Source organism: Chaetura pelagica, unplaced genomic scaffold (genome assembly GCF_000747805.2).
Source record: "Chaetura pelagica isolate M959 unplaced genomic scaffold, ChaPel_1.0 scaffold531, whole genome shotgun sequence".
In the NCBI taxonomy this organism is placed as follows: Eukaryota; Metazoa; Chordata; class Aves; order Apodiformes; family Apodidae; genus Chaetura; species Chaetura pelagica.
This window is the reverse complement of record NW_009952362.1, coordinates 3,414,941-3,438,671: the sequence shown is the minus strand read 5'-3', so window position 1 is coordinate 3,438,671 and position 23,731 is coordinate 3,414,941. Positions and strand designations below refer to the sequence as shown.

The following is a 23,731-nucleotide window of genomic DNA, read 5'->3' as shown; positions in this document are numbered from 1 at the left end:
GATACATGGTATTCATCTCCATTGCCTAGGTGTTACTTGTCTAGCTAGAAACAGAAAAGCATCTCAGACTCAGCAGTCACTAGGGATGTGAGGAGTGGAGGTGAAATAAGAAACAATGTTGCTTGAGCATGAAGCTCACAATGCCCAGGACTTCAGAAAGGGGCTGATACAACTGTCAGAAAATGCCTCATTAAAGCTGTCATGTGAGATTTTACTAATCAAAGCTATCCAGGTAAAGAAACTCCCAGGGACAGATAAGGGAGTTGTCGTAATTGCCTTTGGTTGGCTAAAGGAGGACAGAGCAAAACGGGATACTCAGGCATGTATCTGATAGTCATGTCATGGACAAGTGGCAGGTGTAGGTTCTGTGGGCAGAAGTCCAAAGCATGGAGGCAAATTTATTAGACTGAAATTCAGAGAAATTCTTTGCGTTGGATGGGATGGACTTCTGGATACCTTCATTAAACTAAAGAGTAAAGATGATCCTGTAGAGGCAACATAAGCCAAAATGACACAAATACCCTATCTTGACTGCAATGAGAGAGCTGCAGTAATATGTAATAAACCACTATCTGTTCTTTCACACAAGATTGCCTAAGGAGGCAGCTATTAGCAATTGCAGTGACAAGGCTGAACTATTACTAAAAGCTAAATCATTATCACAGAATCACAGAATGGTTTGGGTTGGAAGGCACCTAAAAGATCATCTAGTTCCAATCCCCCTGCATAGGCAGGGACACCTCCACTAGATAAGGTTTGCCCCAAGCCCCATCCAACCTGGCCTCGAACACTTCCATGATACTGAACTTTGTATCATAGAAAGTCCAAGAAGTCACTGCAATGGACACCTCACAAATCCTTCAAAGGACAGAAAACTGCCTTATCTGTGATGTAACAGAAAGCTTGCTTCCAACAGCCGGTCTGGTGACTTCAGTATGACTGCCTGTAGAAGAGGCTTTGCAGGATTTGGCCCACAGAAGACACTTTGTAAGTGATTTGCTGCAGATGGTGAGTACATCTTACGATAGCAGCTGATTTATGTGAAACTAATCAATTTGCCCAAAGCAAATAAAATCCAAAACCAGCAATTACTTACCCTTTCCCGAGCACGTTGGATTTTCTCTCTGTCATGACTGAGGTTTTCCAGCATCTCCTGTCCAATCTGCTCTGCATTAAAAAATCAAAATGTAAATTAGAAAAAATATAGCTTGTGACTGTAAGGTCTCAGAATGACAGGTTAGATTGTAGCAACGGCATTTAATGCTTATGGTAGTCTAGTCACTCCTAACATCATTATATTAGATTTTATGTTTTTCAAGCAATATAACACTGAAGAAGTAACAACCAAACCAGAAACTGTCCCCTTGCAGTTGTCTAAGCCCTGGGAATTGACTTGGACTTTTAGTCTGGAAAAAAAGGCAAGAAGACTTTCAGACCTGCTCTAAGTGCTGGGTGTTCATACTTCCCACATGCTTCCTAAGGACTTCCCAAAGGAAGTCAGGAAGCCTTTGCTGAAACTCCAGTCATTCCTATACCTCTAAAGATACTGAGAAGTCCTGTGAGAAGAAAATCACTCTGTGCCTCTCAGCATCTACCACTGCTTAAATAAAAGCCAGTTCAGGCTAAACCCAGTTACTGCTGTTTTGCTCAGTCATGGACTATTTTTGGCAAGCTTAGAGACAGGCTGTAATGGAGCTCCAGACATTTTTAATAGCAAATATATACATTAATCTATTGTCATCACTGTTTACACAGGGGCTGTTTGCTTCCACAGCTTATGCTGAACGAAAGGCTGCAAACTTGTAGTGGAAAGGCCTCAAGATATGGTACAAAGACAACATGAGATGCCAAAACTTTACTCTTCAAACAGCTTCAGTCAAGTGCTCCTCTAAAAATGAAATACTAGCAGCAAGTATAGAGAAGAGATTTTAATCTTCAAAGCTCTATAGAAACATTAAGAAACCCTCCCTGTATTTCCCCGAAGGAGAAAAATAAGTTAAATCATTCCCATTTTACAGATGGGGAAACAGACACAAGGAGCTGAGCAGCTGTATCTTGCCTCAGGACACACAGCACGTGTGAGAAACCAGTATTTCTGTGCATGTTCATTTAGGCTACTTAGCCAGCTTGCTAGAGACATGCACCAAAACTGAATAAAACTACAGAAATAAATGGGATTTTTTTTTTCCATAAACAACAAAAATTAGGCCTTGCTTTTGTCCCAGTGAAGAAATGGGATCTTAAAATGTCATTATTTAAGGAACCTCAGGAAAATGAATCATTAAAAATATGTTAGAGGAGCAAACATAACTATTCTTACTTCTTTTAATAGATGCAGTCCACTTTCAGGCAACAATCCAAAGCAGAATCACCTCAAACTTTAAACATTTGAGACAAGCAATTATTTTTTTTTCCCCTAAATGCATTTAACACAAGGTACACACTCTGCCAGATAATGTCTAAGGAAATTCATTACATATATATTTCTCTATCTGTTGCCAAATACAGCACAAGTAAGATAAATATTTCCTCAGATATCTGACCACAAATTGACATCCTCATTATGCTATCTTGTCCCTCTTGGCTTGCTGCTCTTTACTTTTAGCTGTATATACAATGCCTCCCAAAGGTGAAATGTGGTAAGATATGTGGTTATGGAGTTTAAAAAGCTGTAAGGTGCAGTACAGCTGCACAAATGGTAGCCTAAGAAAGCTGTTCAAGACAGAGCTCTGCCTATGTTTGCATGTCAAAGGACTTCCTGGATGAAACTATACTGAGCTTATTCCCCATCAAAGCACTCAAAACACTGTAATACACAAAGAGATACATGCATTCAATGTAACCTGGAAGAGAAAAAGCAAAATCCCTTAAAAATAGAGAAGAATAAATGAACAAATTACTAACCAAGTAGCACAAAGTGGAATGATAACAAATATTCATTGGTAAAAAAAAATATGCATGCGTTTGCACAGACATAAAGGAGTGTGAGGGGCAGATTTTCCTTCAAAAGAATAACTATAAAATAAATGGCTAAAATGGTTTGGTATTTCACAAACAAAGCTCAAAAATATCTTTATAGGAAACAGCTCTATTTTTATTACACCAATTTTAAACAAGTTACTGTGGTTTGGGGTTTTTTTGTTTGTTTGGTTTGGGGTTTTTTTCATCTCCTTCCTGTCACTGGCAAGTTCATACTCTTAGCTTTTTATAATGATTGAGTTTATTTTCGAACCATCAATGTGACAGCAGCATCAACTGTAAGTGAGGGTAAAACACCGTCACTTTGACGAATAGTGTATTTTCTTCTCATTGTCGATGACTGAAGACATCAATAAATAAGGAAGGAGAGCATGTCAGCCAGAATATCACAGAATGAATTGTTGATATGACACTTAGGGATTAAACCTTCAGCCATGAAGTTCAACTTAGCAGAGAGCTCTGAGAACTGAGGTAGTTGCGTTTCTATCCAGCAGCCTCTATAGATAAATAATTGGATGGATCATCAATTTTACAGGAGCAGCTTTACTCTACATGCACTTTAGTTGATGATCTTTGGCCTTTTTTGGGCTAAAATAACAACATAAATTGAACAAAGAGACATAACGGAGATAACATAATCTCACAATAAGTTTGCAAACACAAATTGACACCTTCAACCACAGATCCTCTTCATATTCCTGTTTTACTCAAAAAAATCACTGATGACAGTGAAACTTGATTTTTAGTTGGAGGGTCAAGACAGTCAAACAAAAAAAATTAATTAATAAATAAAAGATAGACTTATATGATGACATGTCTTCTCACTGGGTTTGCAACTGAAGTTGCTTGGGACTGAAAAGAAGGTAACAGTAGCCCACAGTACAGCTAATTGCAAGCTTCGTATCATTGCTATCTGCTTGCAATAATTTTTCAGGTTTTTCAACGACTCTGATGTTTTCCTGTCAGTTAAAACCTTCATCTCTGTGGCAGATTCATGGTTTTAGTGCAACAGTTCTGTATAGATCTTTCCAGACTACTTATAATGCAAATCATTGACGATGCTACTACAGTTATGTGAAAAGGTCAGGTTTTAAGATATACTGTAGTGCAGATGCACAAATTAAGACCAACAGAAAAACTGAAGGGTGTTGTGTGTTGCCAGGAACGGTGTTATTTCCATAGAATCTTAACAACCTCAATTATTTAGGGATTATCCCATCCTTTTAGTCTGCATGTATGGACAATGTTTAATACAGTGCAGACCCAAGCCCTACAAAAGACTACGGTGCTGCCTCTTCTAACTGCAATTCCCAAAGAGAAGCATAAAATTATGTTCTAAAATTGCAGTTAAACTATAAGAAGCAGAAGGGTGAATGCATTTACATCATTATTATCTATGTACTGACAGAGGGCAGGAATATTCGATGCAGCAATTATCTCAGTCGTAAACAATGCTGTGATGAACAGAAAAAAATATTCAGAAAAAGTACATAAATTAGTATTAACAAGCATCAGCCTTAAAGGGGGAATGCTAAAATTCACAGCTCTAAACGTATTCTGCCTTAAAGGTGTTTGAACAAGGTCTGGGAAAGCAGCCTCTTCAGCGCTGAACACTTTAATAATGTTATGTTGTAGGTCCAACACAAATGGTGCCTGGTTCTATGAGACTGTGTTAAGCAAAAAAAAAATAGAACATTTTTTATCCTAAAACACTGAATCTCATTAGAAGAATGAATATGCTTTCCCAAACTGAAGAAACCCCCCCCCCAAAAAAAAACAAAACACCACCCAAACCAATCCAAACCTGACTTCCCCTTTCATATGTGCAAAAATTGGCACATGGTTTTTCTATTTTTATACTGAGATAAGCACAAAAAGACAATGATGAGTTCAAGTGTTGCTTTACATTCCTGAATATGCCCTTACTTTGGAATTTGCCTGTAAACTATATGCAGTATTTATTTATATGTACAGGTCATAATTAATATACATTCCACAAAGCTTGATTTCTAATATCTACACACATATCAAGGATGCAAAATTAGTTTTGCTTGACTGTTTTTTCTTTTCCTTATTTTGCCTCCAGCCATTTAAGCATTTATTTATCAGCTAAACTGATTTTGAAAGAGCTTCTTCTAATCAATAATACTTTTTTCCTTAAGAATAACTAATATATTTACTCAAGAGACAGGAATGATACAGAGTGAGCCTCTCCAGGCTTTTGGATAAACAAACATGCATTTTTATGAACTTTGAAGACAGAGTCCTCATTTTGCTCTTCACATGAAAAGTAAAATAATCCAACATGGTTTATACAGCACTTTTCCTCTCCAAATGTACCCAGGGTATGTGCCTTTCGTAAGAGGCAGCAGATATTCTGATATGGTTTAAAATATAGAAGAATCTAAAAAACTAAAAAACCCAACTAAAAATCTAAAACCCAGGCAAATCATAGAGAGGATGCCTGGAACCATGATTTGCTCAATCTCATCATACATACAATCCATGCATCTTAGCTATGTAATTAAAGGTGGAAAACAAGAAACTAATTTGCACTGGGAAAAGCAGATCACGCTAAAAATCAAGATGCTTGATCCACAGAATCATGAAACTCAAAAAAACATTGTGTGTTGTGAGAGAAGGAACCACAGTAGGAATGGAGAACACGTGAAGATCCTCAGCCTGGCGTAGTGAGTAAAGGTCAATTGGGGAGCCCAATTCTGTGTTGTCTTTGCACAGAGACATCTCCTCCTCTGCATATGTAGCAAAAGCCTATGAAGATTTTTGGAGAGGAAATAAACTGACAAAGGCAGAAATTTAACAAACATTGTCAGGTCTAGGACACTTTTTTCCCTAAAAGCCATTTTGGATGGATTAAAAGTTTAGATTTTAGGAGACTAAAAGAGATAAATAATCACTAGCAGCTTCTGGGAAAAAAAAATGCTAGAGAGCGTTAAATGCTAGCTGCTCAGAGCTGACAGCAGGTAGATTTACAAACTTGGAAAATATATGTTGTAGGAGTTATAAGAATTCATGGTTGAGTCAAACGCTTTATCCTTCTGACAGCAGAAAGTTAATAAAGAAAGTGACATATCTTTAAGTGCAGGGACACAGGTAAAAGTCCTATAAATTTACAGGTTCACAGTTGATATATTTACTTTGAAAAGCCAATATAATTAGAGACAGAAGGATTTAGATCATTAAAGTTATTAAACGACAAGTGCAGGTTAATACAGATAAATGAAGGAGAAGATAATGGCTATAAGCCAATAGAGGGACAATTTGTAGAGCATTAACAGAACAGTGAACCACGAGAGCTGGTTCTCAAATGCCTCAAGAGTTTGCATCAGAGAAGTCAATCTGCATGCTGTTAAGTGGTAACTTAGCACAATAAAATAAAAATTAGCTATATGCTATTGGGACTAGTTGGCCACTTCAGCAAATGCCAAACTGGTAGAAAGAGTACTGACAGTCAAAGCACACACCGAGGACATCCAGCACTTCCAAAGCAGTCTGAATTTCAGTTGCAATAGAGGATAAAACAAGTTGCCCAAAGTTACTGTGAAAGTAAAAAAAAACACCTGAAAATATCTCCCAATCCTCCAAAGTCCAAGATGTCCACCTAGCTTAAAATACAAACAGTTTTCAAACGAAAAAAGGAAAAGGTCCTTATAAGCCACATGGATGTTCATGAAATAATTTTCATTGGTCAAGAGCAAACGAGGTCTGTTGATCCCAAGGTCAGGGAAACCAGAACGAAAAACATCCGGAACACCTAATCAGATTTCAGGCTTTGTGCTTTGTTCACAATAAGGAAGAAAAAGTTATTTGAGGAGATGTCACATGCCTTTAAGAACACCACCACCCATGGTCCAGGCCTATTCTGTCCTTTTCCAAGGAAAAAAAAAAAAAAAAGCAGATGAATGAGAAGAAAATAGGAAAAAGGAGAATGAAGCTATATGAAAGACCTAGTAACTTCACCTCTAGTAGCCTTTTCTTTTCTAAGGTTTCATACCTCTCCTGAAATCCTAACTCATGTCAATCTGCTGGTATAAAACTACTTATTTCTCACTAACTGATGTATTTTTTTCTGTCTACTTCCATCACCCACCTATCTGAGCTCCCTCAATAACAACCTCACAGTAACATTCACAGGAGGTGGCAGACTTTGATTCTCCTGAGCGCTCGACTACATTGAAGTCCAGCCACTGTTGCATCCATCCACCAGCTCAGTGATGCTCATCTGCTCCAAACTCCTCCCTTTGCATCTTCTACCCCTCACCTGCCTTCAAAAAAGTTCTAAGGCAAAAGAAATTGTTGCTTAGTGCATCAATAAGTAAACTTGCTACTCCCATTTCAATCACTTATGTAAGTGAAGTTGGAAACCAACCCTCAGCAGCTTCTTTCCCTGCTTCTTTAAGTGCTGTTACGACGAAGTCCCTGCTTGTCCTGAGCTGTGGTGCAGGGAACAGATGCTGCCTCATTACAGTACTGCCAATCTTTAACTTTTCTGAAAACAATTTAGCAGGGGACAGTATTAACAATCCTGATTGCATCTAAATTAAGCTGCAGAAACATACCCTCCAAAACTTGATCCACAAACTGTCACTTAATGGAACCTATGACTCCAAATAACACTGAGACGATGCAACAGTGATCTTTGGTTCATTTAACCATGGCTGGATCCATAGTCATAATTTAATCAAAAACATGCCACCATCTACCAAGTTTGCTATAAATTCAAAACAGTGTGAAAAATTATTTCGGACCCCGCAGTACTGGTTATTTCAAAAGCTAGAACGTCTAGGCAGAGATCTGAATGTGGTAACCTCCCACATTCAGTAGCTTGAGGCCCGTAAAGTTGGTCCTACCTCTACAGCTGATTTACTCTTAAAGCAATAAATGTACTTCAAGACAGAGTTGAGCACAAAATAAATGACACAGACTATCAGCCAACCAGCAAACAGAAAACGAAGTAAAAGTAGGTTTTCAAAAGAGCAGAAAACTGTTTGAAATCCTGAAATACATTTTAAAATTGGAGTGTGGAGCAAGAGGTTTTTTCCCAAACTTATTTAATCACACCAAACTGCAACACAAGACATTTAAACAGTACAAAGCTGAAGAACAAAGTCTAGTTATATCTGTAAGCACTGAAACTATTCTATATTGTTTATTATCTGATTCTTCATGACCCATTTATGTAAGCAGGTCTTCAAGAATAAAACTTGTCAATAGGAACAAAGTTCTTCTCAGTATCTGTTTCTGGACATCAGAAAATCTACAAGAAGAGTATATCCTTCAACTGTTTCAATCTGAGAAGTGTCTCCTTGAAGTGAAAAGCAATGTCAACTAATGAAAACAAAGCCAGAGCCAAATAGAATGACATTTGGACTTGCTCAGGTTTTCCCCAACATTCTGATGTACTAGGTTTATCCTGAATTCACAGGCTGGTTTATAAAGTCAGAAAAGCTGACAACACAAGCAAAAAGTTTGTTTGATCTTTAATACTTCCATGGAGCTAAAGAGTGTTTTAACCTTCCTTGCACTGTTCAGCAATTAATTTTAAATGTGAATGGAATCATGTCCTGCTGTATTCACATTTATATTTAAACAACAAAAAATAGGAATAAAATAGTGTTCAGACATTAGAAAAATAAAACAAACCTAGAGGATTATTAATAAATAATGCTTAAAAACATTGACCAAAAAGTATAGCAGTCTGTGCAAAAACTGAAGCATTCCAAAAACAGAGTGTGTATATATATACACACACAGAGATATATAAAAACTTTCTTAAACATCAGAAAGCCAAGAAAGCAGGTGAACAGCTCAACAACCTCGAAGCTGGCTTCAGTGCAACTCATTCTTTGAATACGAATTAGCAATGGGTAATCACAGCATATTTATGAGGCCTTTTGCCTGGTCCTTTTCTCCAGTGAATGCTGTATTATTCATTGCGTGTGCCCTGACCCCAGTGCGCTCCTGTTCTGACAAATCATACTTGATTAAGACAAATCTTTATTAGTTAGCTAGTCAACTTCCCCATTTATCATTTGCAAATCCCATTCTCCTTTTTGGGTACAGTAAGAGTAACTGAAACCATTTTTTCTCCATCTAAAATGAAATGCTTGTTACAGACAGTAAGTGCAAACAGAAGCCTAGAAGTCAGTAATAGATGATAAAGCAAAGGTTTAACAGGCATAAATTACAACACTAGCAAAACTCTAACACAATAGCTTACTTGAGATAGGCAGAGGAAACATTAATTAGCTCATCCTTTCAACATTCCACCTAAATCTCTCAAAATCTAAATGCCATATAAAGGAACAGTATTGCAAAGTCAGAGGCTGAAAGTGCTGAGGTTTAAAAAATAATAATGAAGAGATTCCTAAGGAAAGTTATTGTTCAAAGTTTCTACAAAAAAAACCCCCCACAACAAAACAACCAACCAACTTCTAAAAGTTTATCTATAAAAGGAGGCAAATGAATTCAAAATTAGTCCTGAAGCTTCAGTTTCCATTTGGAGAGGGAAAACATCCTTTCAAAACAATGTTAGTTTATTCAGTGGGTAATTTACAAGTAGAAAACTATGTGATGTCTAATGTACACCAGTTTTGTCATGATAGTGGCTTTGCTTGCAGGGAAGGATGTTTCTTCTGTCAGTACTCAGGAGATCTGAAGCAGCTTTTTGGAGATAGAGGCACAAGGAGCAGAGAGAAGGGACTTACTGGGCAGGCTGTAGTTCAAGTCCCAGCTCTGCCCCAGAATTTTATTCTGCCATCAGGAGAGATTTCTAGCCAATGCTCATTTAGCTTTATTTTTAATGGTTGGACTTGAACTTAAAGGTCTTTTTCAACCTCAATGATTCCATGATTTATTTGGTGATGAAGTCTGGTAGTTTGTATATTTTAGTAGATTTTGAATCTTGGTTTTATACATAATGATATTTATACACATCAATTATAAGCTGTGTTCATTTTAAATATACAGTAATTTAAAAACCTGCACCTGAAGGAAAAAAACAAAACACCAATATAACCATCTCTGTGCTGCTTACACAGCACACTTCTTACATACTCCTGTTTTCCTCCACTTATGCCTTCCTATCTGAAGCCATCTTTCCTTTGTTTATATTTTTATTTTTACCCTGCAGGACCAGTGCAGCTATGGATTTTGCTTCCTCATTACACACGTGAGCTAAGCACTACTTCTTTCCATCTGCAATGTTGCTTTCAATTGCACTCAGAGTAATGCTGAGAAAACCACTGTCTCAATAAACCCACAGTGTAGGAACAGAGGGAACAACAAAAAATACCTGACAGCCTGGCAAATCACTGTTATCACAAGGAACATAAGAAGAGAAGAATCTAGACTGATTTTAAAATCCAGGCTGAGTTTGCAGGGCTATGCATATTAAAAAAAAATAAAAATTTAAAAAGTCTCAGGTCTTGACTTGTACCTTGTCAAACAACGATATTTCTTCTGGAAATCGCTGAGATAGAAACAAAGACTTTTTACATTTTTTACAGCACTCCTCAGAGCAGAATCATATTTTAAGGATCAAGTTAAGCTCCTCAGGTGGTGCTGAAGAGGTAGACTTACATGGGGCCTTTAGTACACATAGACAATTTGCTTCTAAGGCATCCTTGCAAGGAAAAATTGTTGCAAAAAGTGATTTTTCAGATAGTGGCTAAGATGAAAAGTGTGATTTCTTCTGATGGAGGAACTCAGCAACACTTACCAAAGCTTCTGGCATCAATCCATAGGGATTAATGCTATATGGCTTAACTGGGGGCTCACCTAGAGACTTTCAAACCCAAACTGACATGGAATAGAGCAGCTTACTGCATGGGGCAGCAGTTTTTGCTTGGATTCCCCTGAAGCAATTGCCTGCAGTACTCCAAGTGCAAACCATACTACTGGACATGGTCTTTGAGTCCCTGATAATTTGGGTCATGGTTGCCAGAGAGACTGCTTCTCTCTCTTGGGTGTCACTTGAATTACAGTCAGCAGAGATGCAAAGGCACCACAAAGAAGCATCAGCAGCTGAACAGTCTCTGTGAGGATGTCCTAGGTTTGGATCACATCTCCCCTCTCTCCTGGTATGCCAGCCCTCAGACATGCGAGTGTGCAGGCCAAGACATCAGGTGGTCTCCTGTGGGATGTAATTAACAATTTGGTAGGACTTGCTGGCAGGTCACTGCTAATGTTTGTGTGAATACTGTGTATGCTGCAGACAGTACAGACTTAGTACATTCTTCTTCGGTGTAGCTGATTTCTACTTAGACGGTCAACATGAGCAGAACAGTAAGCCCAGCAGCTCCTTGCCTAACACAGTAAAGAGACAAGTATCTGGATTTTCTGTCATGCCCTATGATGAAGAACAACAGATGTGGCAAGGTCAGAGCTGAGAAAGGACCTGGGACTGCTGGGTTCTGTATTGGAAATGAAAGGCATGCCACCTATGGGCAGGTACCATCCAGCTGTCCATACCCTGATGTTCCATACCTGTGCCCAAAGCCATTTTCACACCTTATTACTTGTTTGGATGCCAGAAAATAAACAAATTGATCTTCCTGAAATGTCTTCAAGCAATCTTTAACATTGCAGGATAGGGATTCATGAGAACACAGTTTTGTTACTGGCTCAGCCACTACAGTTGACCCAGCAGATATTTGTAACTGTTTCCCCATTTCTAAAATTGGTTTGAAGGAATCCACATTGGCAGAACATTGTATCTGTCATTAAACGGATTGTATTCCTATGGAAGGCATTCAAATACTGCACTTAGGCTCTTATATATACATTTCCATAGTAAATACTACTTTGAATATAATTTAAATTGAAAAAACATATTAGAAATTATTTTTAAAATAAAATCTGATGTAGCACACTCTTCTCAACTACAGGACATTAGGTTTAATCTTATAAAGGATTTCCTGATTATTTGAGCACCAAAAGATAATTATTCCATGATCTACTGAATTGGTAAATTATTGCAGGCTGATATTTTCATGCAAACAGCCAGTTTACAAACATAACTTTCCTGGAAATTCTCAAGAAGTGTTAAACCCATGTCAGTGTCTCAGTAATTTCGCAGTTTAAAAACAGTTAGAAATGTAATGACTACACTGCACTTGATTAAAGCATTTACAGCTCTAATCAAAAACTGACAGCAAGATCAAAGATGTTAACTTAAATCTCTCTTCTAATTATGTTTAAAATGCCACACCTCAGGCCTGTCTCTCCTCTTCTTTTTTAAACCAAATTCTGCTTAAGAAAGATCTAACACTTCTTAACAGTTCATTATCCAATAAAACTATTCAAAGCTTAAAAGCAATCTACACAATTAGTCAGGACCTCAGGGAGTCCACCGGTAGTCTTTATTACAGGGCTTCATATTAAAACACCTTAATTATATTTGTCAAATGGATTTCATTAAAACCCATCGTCACTTTAATTTTCATATTTTGACAGTGCTGGCATAGCATTATTACCACCTGCCAAGCTACGAACTACAACAGAATTATCAAATTCCTTCAAATACTAAGCAGTTTCTTTTTGTACCCAACCAATGATTTCCCTCTTTTTGGTGAATGCACCATAATTAAGAGGAATAATTAAAATTCCATATTCAAGCAGCACATATGCAAGCTAAACGTACAGGGCATCTGTTGCAGGTGTGTAGATAAGGACCTATATGGACACCTGGTTGCCAGAAGCACATAACACCTACAGGACACCTATACCGAAGTGCTCCTGAATAATAAAGCCACGACATCAAACAGAATGTACTATTATTTAATCAAATGACAACCATGATGACTTGAAAGCAGAGGACATTTTAACTTCTACTCATTATACTGTCATTTCAACACAACAGATCTGGGAATTATGACCATATACTGTAACCACAGTTTTATTTTAGACTTAATCCATGGAGGTTCTGTTTGACTTTAGACAATCACATTGGAATAATTTAAACAAAATTGTTCATCGTCTCTACTTACAGTCGGTGCTGTGACAAGGGCTTCTGATATTTATGATAATTTTCAATGAGGGACATACCAATTGTTTGTTTTTGTCTTAATACTCAATGTCACAGCAATTAACAGTTCTAGATAATTACCAATAATACAAAAACTAGGTAACAGCATCTGTCATGCAACACAGCTTGGGATGTGAACATCATGTGGGATACAGAAATAAATTCTTTCCTCTTTTTTTGTTATCTGAAATACCTTGTGGAAACTTGCAACAAAACAGTAATTTACCAGTATAGTGCTTATATTTACTGAGCTAAATGCAAGCCTGATTAACTCCATGTTCTTCAATGAACATGTGTATGGGATGACTTTGGCCCACAACAGATAAAACAGTGGCATGCAGATCGCAATGGGGAAAAGAACAGAGAATTTCCCTTGCTTTCATACAATCATAGCAAGAAATAAGAAATGAAGAGGTTTCTGCCATATGTCTAACACACTTCACTGCTTTGTACAAAGGTCTCAAGAGTAATGATCTCCGTGTGTTATGAATATTTTAAGACTTATTAAATGCTCTTGGATTATTGTGGGTGAAACTATGGGATTTTAAAGAACCAGTTTAAATGACAAATATTTTTCTACTTAAGGAAAAAAATTCAATAATTTTTAAATGTAATATCAAGGAGCCTCTTTCACATCATAAGTTCTTTGAAAGGAATTGTGAAGACATGCTTAATGCATTATTTTATTTCTATCTTATTTATTTTTATTGTTTTAATTGCTTTTGAATTAAAACAACACCAAAAAGCAAACAACAAAACCAAACAGAGTACTTATAAGCAAGGGACGTAAGAGCTGGCCACAGATCTTGTTTGATTTTTTGGCAAGTCACCTTATTTCTTTTAACTTATTTACTCTATCTGTAAAGCAGGGGTAAAGAATGTTTCTACTAGAATTCCACTAGAACAAGCAAGTGTCCACATACTGCTTAGCCACTGTTACCTGGACATCTTACAGCAAATAGTCAGAACTGACTTCAAAATATCACATGATCCATGGGTGCATGCAGGGATTCCTCTTAGAAAACCATGATCCCAGAGACAACGTAAGAGATCAGAAGTGTTTTGAAAACAATTCCACCTCAGAGTGTTGGCTTGCCTCTACTGACATGGGAAAAGTAATCTCCTCTGCTTAACACAAGGATGGATGGAGGAAAGGGAAACTTCCCAGATGAAGAGTTGATGAATGACTAGAGCTTACGTGTGCCTTCTACACAACTGGTCATGCTTTCCTCCTTGAAATCTCCCTTCTCCTTGCACACAGGATCATGCACTCTCTGTGAGGGCTGTGCAGAGCTCTGGTTTTGGTTCCCTCCCTCCCCATAGATCTGCAGTTGATTTATGCCTGGAAAAACTCATGCACAAAATCAGCTACTATTTAAAAAGTGACAGATTTCCCTCTGCTACACTGCCAATTCCTCTCCCACCTCTCTCATTGCCTAGCCTTCAACTCAAATTCAACACAACACAGAAGCTCCTTGTCCCTCCAACATGATTCCACTCAATCCATTCTCATGACTTGCAACACAACGATCCTCTTTTCCATCCAGCCCCAACATCTTTTTTTACTCTGCTCTCTTTTTTTCAGTCCTCATTTTCAGGCAGGATGTCCTATTCTTTCTGCCTGAAAACCACTGGAAACAGACTGGTCCCATCCATTTACCTTCCTAAAACTCTCTCCTAGGCCCTCACTCTTTTTAAATCTTATTACAGTCTTTTCTCTAGCCTTGACAAAAACCTTGGTACCACCTATAGTAATGCAGAACTTTGCTACAAACACCATTTTTTTAGCATCTTACCAGTCTTCTTTCAAGTCAGGCTATTGCTTCTTTCCAGCTCAGCACATTAAACGATCACCACATATTTCCACAGAAAATCCCTTTATGGTCTGACTTCTCTCACTTGCTATCAGCATATCCTCTCTCAGCTCAGATATCATTCACTTGCTAAATTTTTACTCAAGCATTTCTGCACATGTTGCCACTGAGCATAAACAACTCATTGCCTCATCATATTCCTGCAACCTCTGATCTGGCTTTTCTTGTCCACTGATGTACCAGGCAATCATGTCTTTTGAAGTCTGTGGAAACTTCAGCCACAACCATGAATCTTCATGTCAGAAGAATTTCTACATGTCTACTCCCATAATGGATAAGTAATCATACAAAATCTAGCAAGCACATGTGGGTATCACCCATGATGAAGGAGGAAAGTACTGTAAGAAACAAGTTATCAGCACTTGTCTTCACTGTTGCAGTGCAAGTGTGACATGGGGATTTGCAACGTACATGGCATTGCTGTCAGATTTCACCTTCCTGAATGAAACACTATCCCCCACAAGTTATCAGCAAATAGAACGTAAATCCTGTTGTCATGAGTGAATAATTTATTAAATTGACACTATTAGTAATAATTACAGAAGATGCGTCTGTTTTTCACTCTTGACAAACAGGAACCCAGCCATGTTTCCCATTTCAGCTATGATACACAGGGAACAATTCAAAGTGATACTCGTCCCTGGCTGGCACGTATTCTTTACCATTTGAAGTTTAGTTGATACAAATGAGGGTCTACAGAACCCTGCTGACATGAAGTCACAAAGAGCACGTACATTTATGAATACTGCATTTACTGCACTTTGTATGCGATGTTTGTTAGGTCTTGGTGCTGAAATCACAGCTCTGAATCTATCTTGAAAATGTTAAGGATGTGTTGGGAGCTTTGGCTTTCTCTCCCCCCGCTCCCAAAACAAAACAAAACAACACCACAGCCTTCATTGCTTTAATTATTCAGGCTATATTTTCTTTTTTATCTTAAATCCCATAATGGGAACAACCTGCTTTTTCTCTCCTTCCTTTTTTTTTTTTTTTTTTTTAATAGTGTACATTCTTGATTTAGGAAGGAAATGCGAAGACAGAACAATCCAGATGGATTAGACATTTATGAAACCTATTGCCAACAGTCAGCTGTCAATGCCAGCACTCAAATGTAACTGTGGGAAAAAAAAAAAAAAGAATAGAGACTGCTGTGAGGAGATTTACTTAGATGTAACTCTCAAATAGTGCTTTTATGTGTTCATTCTCCTTCCCTGAACCAGTTTTATACCTGTTTGTTGTCCATCCTTGAAATTACACCTGGTATACAGCCGTGTGATAGGAATACTTTCTCTATTCCAGAATTAACTGTTTCATTTCTACAGCCTTAAAGGAGAAAACCTGTTTGTTTTCCTTACAAATTTTGAAAGCTATGAAAATGTGGAATAGATGTTAATACAGAGATCTCCACAATATTCCCAGGAAGAAAAAAGACTTAATACCTTTTTTTTTCAGCTCAGAAGCTGACAAAAGAATGACGTAACTAACTTAAAGCCATACAAAGTCAGAAAGAAGGGTAAGAACTCATGACATCTGACCTTAACCCTACTTTTCTTCAAGACCATCCCTTGTGCTTTAAGTTCCAGCTTTTTAGTGGAAAACTGTTAATTAAGCATCAGGAAAACCTGGTAATAAGCACCATTAAAATTAAATTACATGGGAGGATATTTTGCCATGGCAATGGAACGGAAAACAATGAAAATTAAAAAACTGTTTGGAATATATTAAATAGCAAAACATAATGTAGGGAGGGAAATCTGAGCTTTTGAAGAACAGGATCTTCAACAACCAGGATGAGAAAAGTAAAGACTAAGACTAATAAGTAACAGAGTAATACAGCAGCAAGATATTTACATTGTACCAAAAAAGCCTTTCTGGATTAATTAACGACAACAGAAAACTGGGTAACATTTGCATTTTGTTCATATCTATTCTGCAGGCTACCAATGCCTCTAAGAGTCTTTCTCCACTTTAAAGTGAAAGTTATGCTTATTAATTATTTTCTATCAATGGCATGAAGATTTATTGATTAATACCCATTTTAAAGCTTTTAAGAACTCTCTATCTCTGATTCATGCAGAGTTTGAATTTTAATGCAACAAACAAGGAAAAAATAGGATTCTAAGGCTGTGTAATTCATGGGATATGTTTTCCTGTGAACAGAAAAATCCACTTTAAGATTGTGACATGCAGAGCCACTGAAACCACACTAGATCTATATACTGGAAGAAATTACAAATACTTAGCTAAATAGCTTAATGTCACAATCTGGGATTTGAAAAGTCAGTAACACCTTAGATTTTAACCCGAAGAGAAAAGTTTAGAATACTGGCTACTTTCCCTCATTTAAAGTGAATTAGCCATTACAGTTAACAACCTTCCCACCCCATAAAATAAACAAAGAATGTTGCATCCATTCTAATTTAAAAACTCTTATCTTCATTAAAAACATAGTTGATTTAGTCAGAAGTCCCATCTATTATACACTGCAATGACTTAATAGTACCAATTAGATCTATAGTATTCCTAGAAATGGAGGAGTTGCAGCTGGAGCTCTGCAGACCAGTTAAACATTTTTCACAGGATATTCAGGGGACTGCATCGCTCTATTCCAGGTAGAAAATTAAATTGTAAAGGAGAAAAGAAGAAGGATTTCAAAATAAGTATTCCAATATGACAAATAACTCTTATGTATGGGTTTTGCTTTTGCAGAAAAGAGAAGTATTTCACTCTCCTATTTTATAAGTAGCTGGAAATGCTCTGCATATTTTAATAATGACATCAAATAACTTTCTAATTCAAGATACTCCAGTCAGCTATGTGTCCTAGTGAGAGACAATGCATGAACCCTTTAAAGTATCTACAATACTGAATATGTTCCTTGGTAATGTCATTAAGCCATGATGACATGTAGCAAGCAATTGCTGGCAAAGGTCAATAACCTGATCCATTATACAACGAATGCCTGTTAAAATAGTGTTTAAAGAACAATCAAATGATTGATGACCATAAGCTCTGTGCTGGCCATGATGTGCAGCATGCACATACAGTATGTCCTGCAAGCACCACACGTACCCACTAATGCTCTGAGGTGGGTGGGGGGAAACCTATCTTCTGCCTAAAAACAAACAAAAATGTTTAGACAAAAATGTGGACAAAAACAGTTGAGTAAACAAGAGGTCTGAAGACAAATTTGATAGCACTGGCCAGTAAAAATACAGTTAAGTTTGAAAATAAGGTGCTCTGGGCAAAACAGACTGCAAGCACCATGTCATAGTCTGAGAAAAAAAATAAGTGACCATCCCATAGTTCTCTATCATTGCTTTTAAAATCTCTTCCTTCAGTTTTAATTCAAACTAATGCATTAAAATGCAGTTCCATTTGATGCGCACTTGAATCTTGCCAGCTCGAAAGCCACTGTCAAAATTCCAGGTCCAATTAGTTGTGTTGTTTAAAGAAAAACAAGGGGGGGAAATAATTTCCAAAATATTTTTGTTGTTTTAATGTGCCAGCAATCATCATTCTATCAAAAGAGTGCTGCATACTTCTTAGAATTTAACCCTTTTAAAGAGTAATTAACCTAACAGCTTCTTGCGAATAATTTTTCTGTCTCATCAGAAAAGTATGGTGACCTCTATGTTCCGTAGGACAGGAACACTTCCCAAAATTGTCATCTGGCCCTTCACAGAATTAATTATCTCATTCTAAAGTGACCATATTCTGTTTTTATAAATAAGAATGATCTTGAAAATAGCCAAAAGATATATGTGATCACAGAAATCACCAAATAAATATGATCCATTGAAAGCATTTGATATTATAAGAACTGCCATGGTTCTGGCTTTCATGAGATAAACACACCAGGACCACATTGTCCTGCTGATGTGTACCCTTCAATTAAAGAGCATTTCTGCACACCAGCCAGTTCCTCATGGAGGTGTTGATTATAAGTGGCATTCATCAGAATCAATGGTATAAAAATAAGCTCCCTGCCATTTTGCTGCATCTATAAACAGGTGTGGCCTGAGCTTTATTAGGTGCCCAGACAAAAAGACACTCAGGGACTGTATCTCAGCATGAGTCACAAAGCAAAATTACAGTCCTGTGTTGCAGTAGTGAGATTTCCTAAAATATGTTTCCCGAGGCAGAGGCAGCATTCAATGCTGTTGGTTAGTGCAGTCAGGAACTGGATCCACCCCTTCCTGGACCCCGCAGAATCCCTTCTGCATCGTGGTACAATAATTAGACATACTTCTAACTCAATTTAAGAAGAAAACACATTCTACACTGCAAAGCTTTTCCATGACTGTTCTTAGAGCTCCACCTTTCCTACAAAAGTGCAGAGTTTCTGCACGTCATGGTAAGCAGACTTATAGTGGAATTATATTTAAGAAACATTCCTATGAAGAGTCATTGCTTCTTTCCCAGCAATCCCTCATCAGTCACAAACACAGCTGAAACAAAGCAGAAGATAGTTAAAGCAACAGCGAGTTACACACTCATTACTTTCCCGTCTCACCCTCAGCAATGATGGAAGTTCGGTCTGCTCCTTACCACACACGTGCCAACTGATAAAAAAGGATGCCAACTACTCCAAACGTCTTTAAATTATGGAAGCCAACAAAAGGCATCTATCCTGTTTTCATCCTGTTTGGTTCAATAGTCAGATTCCTCTGCCTACATCATTTTAACCACACACACCAGAAAACATTTTTCACCACTAAACTTTACAGGCATGTTGTATTTTTCACTCCAAGTGTCCAAAGATCTTTCAGCAAGTCAACCTGCTTCCCATATTCCTCCACTAGAAATTAAGTTTTCATCTTCCATCCTGCTCTACATAAGAGATCAACCTATTTCCCATTTTCCATAATACAATTACATTTCTTCCCTTCCCCAGTTGTCCTCTTGTCAGGCTTTTCACACCAGCTTCTCCTGTGTCTCCATCTATCTTGTCAACCACTGTCACTGAATGTGACACTGGAGCCTGATGGTTTCATTATGAACTGACACAACCAAAGACTCATTGTTTACAGACAGGGAATGGAGACACAGGCAGGTTATGGCCCTCACAAAAGTCCAAAAAAAGTAGTGACAAAGATATCTCTCCTGACTTCCAGTTTCTTAGGATATCGTCTGCCACAAGACCTCTGTGAATCTTCAATTTTTCATTTCTGTGAGATGAGGAGGAAGTCTCTTTTGCACCATTATTGCTTCCCTTTCCTCTCTTCACATTCCCACCAACAAATCAGAACAATGCCCAGCTTCTCCATTGGGGCATCTAAAATGCCACAGATCATTTCAATGTTGGCTAAATTCTTCACATCAAACTAAAACATTGGAACATTTAGCTTTTAATTATTACACATTCGTGAGGGGGAAAAGCACAATTTTCAAATGCTAGGTTTCCACTCCACATTGTTAAATGTTCTTCTAAAATGTGAGAAGAAGGCAAGTTTTCCTTCTCTGGTGCTCCCGGCATAGAAGTAACAATCTTTGAATTCTGTCTGCTCTGGGAAGGGGGAAATGAGCCTGAGCTGGGGGTCCAGAGCTACAGGGGTAGGAGCTTACTACAGAGCCTCAGACTGAGAACATCTTGGAGACCTGCAGTGAAGGTAAGCTCTCTATGGGAGGATATGTGTCGATAGCTCTTAACTTCTCTCTACATTAAAGAGCACTAAAATTTGTTGGGTTTGCTTTCTGCCCCCCCTCCCCCACCCCCCCCCTCTTTCTGGCCTAGGGAAAAATCCACCCTCACTTTATTAATAGTGAATTCAAATGCTTTTTCTGCTGCAATTTAACAACTTTTTTTCTTCCTCTGCACAGAGACAAGATATTCTTCTCTCTTGAACCCTTCAACATATTTGTTCTGCATTATTTTTTCATTCGTGGTTATCCCGGAGGCTCTCAATGTTTAAACAGCTCCTTCCCTCCCATGTAAAGCTGTGTGCTAATATCGATCAACTTAGGCTGGGAGTTACTATAAGGCATTTTTCAATAATCAGCCAAGGTGTTTGGAGAGTGTCTTGAGTGCAACCCTTAGGTAAATAGCATCATACACAAGGAACTTTCCCTCAGCAGGACCTTCTTTGCATTCTTGAGGATGGCTGCTAATGCTCCACTAGACAAAGAACTTGATTCTGACTCTACTCTGAAGGTTAGCAGCAAAGTCACATCTGCTAACAATGTCTTTACTCTTACGTGCAGAATCTAAGTTTCTTAGGACACCTGTGTCTTTAGCGTGCAGAATCTAAGTTTCTTAGGACACCTGTCCTAATTCTCATAGTCATATGCTCCTCAAATAAAGGGTTGGACAGTGAATAAGCTCTTAAGGAGTATCAATTTACTTTTTAATAAAAAATCATAATAATCGCTAACAAAATCCACTCTTCTATGAAGATAAAGTTATGGTGGTACTATTGGCTTAAATTGGCTTAAAGCATCTTTATCAGGGAATTATAGTGAATAGGAACTGAGGGCAGAGGAAGAAGAGAATAATTTCAAGCTAAAGAATTAAAAATAAATCATAGGAAAATGATGATACATGAATGCTATTATGACAAATAATATCCACAGTTACAGAGAGATGAGTAAGATCCTCTAAATTATTAGGTTTTCATTTAATTCATCCCCAATTTAAAATGCCAGGTTTATTCCAGTTTTACATTGCCTCATTAATCAAGAATGGGACAGAAATGTGGCCGGATTGAAATACTTGAAAACATACATACTTTATGCCTTAAATAGCTGCATTCACTGGTTACTTCACATAGTACTTAATTCTAAAATGAAAAACATAGTCTGTTCTAATTTTCCCTTCTTAAATGTGAAGCATCAGATCATGCTATATTGTTTTTTACAGCTCTGAGGGAACCTTGAAAGAAAAGTTTGTGTAAACTAAAATGGCAAAAAAGTCCAATATAAAAATAGTCCTAGGCCATTGCTTTGCACACTGTAAAACCAGAGATGTTCACACCCACCAGTGGGCGAAAGATAAACATCATAAAAGTAAATAACACTCTGAAATAGCTGGCTCCTAAGAATCCTGGAGACAGAACAAACTGTTTTGTTGTTTTAAAAAAAAGATTATGCAGAAGCAAGTCCACATGACTTTAATGATGATTTCTGAAAGTGTTTTCAGGTCAATGTGTATGCTAGGGAGCCTTAGCAAAGCCCAGTGGGTGCAGCTATGCACAGTGCCCTGCAGGCTCTACCCACACTCTTTTGCTTTCTTGATGGATCTGTCAGCACGGTTCAGCCTGGTTCCTCTGCCACAGAACTCCCCTGCCTCGCTAAGCACAGAGACAGTCCATGGTGGCAGGAAGCAAAAATGAAGGAGCCAGTGAGTCAGCAGAATTTAGATACCCCACATGGTTTGTATTGAGCTGCACACAGGGGCAGTCAGAAAGCTGAGGTGCACTAAGTTCAGCATTCTCTGCATCTGACAGATGGTTGAGGAGTACAGCACATATCTTTCTATCTCCCCACATGGCATCACCTTAACCATTGAGAATAAATAGGGTTAGACAAATTCAGGAAAATTCTTGCACGATGGAAAATGCAATTCAATGCAGGTAAGTGCAGGATAAAAATTGTACGACAAAAGATTCCAAAAGAAAGCCAAGACATTAGGGGAAAGTGTTCAGAGGCATAATGATTGAAGAGAGATTTAAGTGTCCTCCTGGGTTATGAAAGTCTTAGGCTAATGGATAACTGCAGTGGGAAAATAATGCTGTATAGTAGAGCTACATGCCTAGAGGAATATAAAGCTAAAATTCTGGTACTGACTGTGCATAAGAATGACTGGAAGCCTCACTTACAGTATTGCATTGTCTTGATGCACATAAATTTGTATTTCCAAATAAACTGACAAAAGAGGAAGAGGGAGAATCATCTGAAAAAATGTTCATATTTTATAGCCTGCTGCAGCCAGCTCCATACCACGCAGAAACTGCAGGCCACCATTGCTGCAGTTTGCCATTTCTGTCCTTGTTTTCTGAGAGTGCAGATGGGACTGCAGAAGGGAAAGCACAGGGAGGATCTCCACAGGGTTATTCAGACATCTTTGCTGCGAATGTACACTACATGCTCAAGGGCAAGTAATGTGTTTGACTCTTCCATAGGATAGATTGAAAATACTTGAAAGGTCGAAGGGAGATGGTAGACAGAAAGGACAAACAGACTGTGATTATAATACCCACATACAGTATAGCTTTCCACATCCTTAAAAACAGAAGGAAAAAAAACCCCATAAACCAATCAAGATGGAAATTTAGCTTATGACAAATCATGTGCATGTTCTATGCTTTGAGACAGCAAGGAAAACAAAACAAAAAAATAACAACACCAGTGTGTCCTGCAACCTGGGAAACATTTAGAATAATTTGCAAGAGAGGAAAAACTTCCACGGTAAATACAAATTAGAATGCTCAACTCTTTAAAACATTGTCTGTTGTAATTACTTCAGGACATGGTTATTATAAAGCAGGTTCAACTATAATTTTACACTTCAGAATAACTTCAGCACAGTCATTTGGGAAGCTACAGCCAAAGTTTCCTCTGAGCTTGGTATGCTTAGGCTGAACAGCCTGTCTCCATTCCATTTTGTGCTCTGCTCAGTCTCCTTCTGCAGACCTCAGTAAAAGAGAGGTAGGAATCAGGGAAACTTACTGGCTGAAAGTCCTCACTCATCATCTTTGCAAATGCATTTGTTCAGACACACTGTGTAGAAACTTAAGTCTGGAAAAAAGGGGTTTAGGGCCTGACTCAGCACTTTACATGATGTAAGATCTTCACCATGACCTGAGTTATATGTATTAAAAATTGACTTCAA

General features: G+C 37.9%; 1 protein-coding gene across 1 annotated transcript in view; it reads right to left on the bottom strand.

Moving 5' to 3' along the window:
• VTI1A (vesicle transport through interaction with t-SNAREs 1A) overlaps positions 1 to 23,731 on the bottom strand; it is a 249,650-nt gene that overhangs the window by 98,992 nt on the left and 126,927 nt on the right. The window contains exon 7 of the mRNA XM_010007933.1: positions 1,097 to 1,167. Coding sequence (XP_010006235.1) covers positions 1,097 to 1,167 — 71 coding nt within the window. The remainder of the gene's footprint in view (positions 1 to 1,096; positions 1,168 to 23,731) is intronic.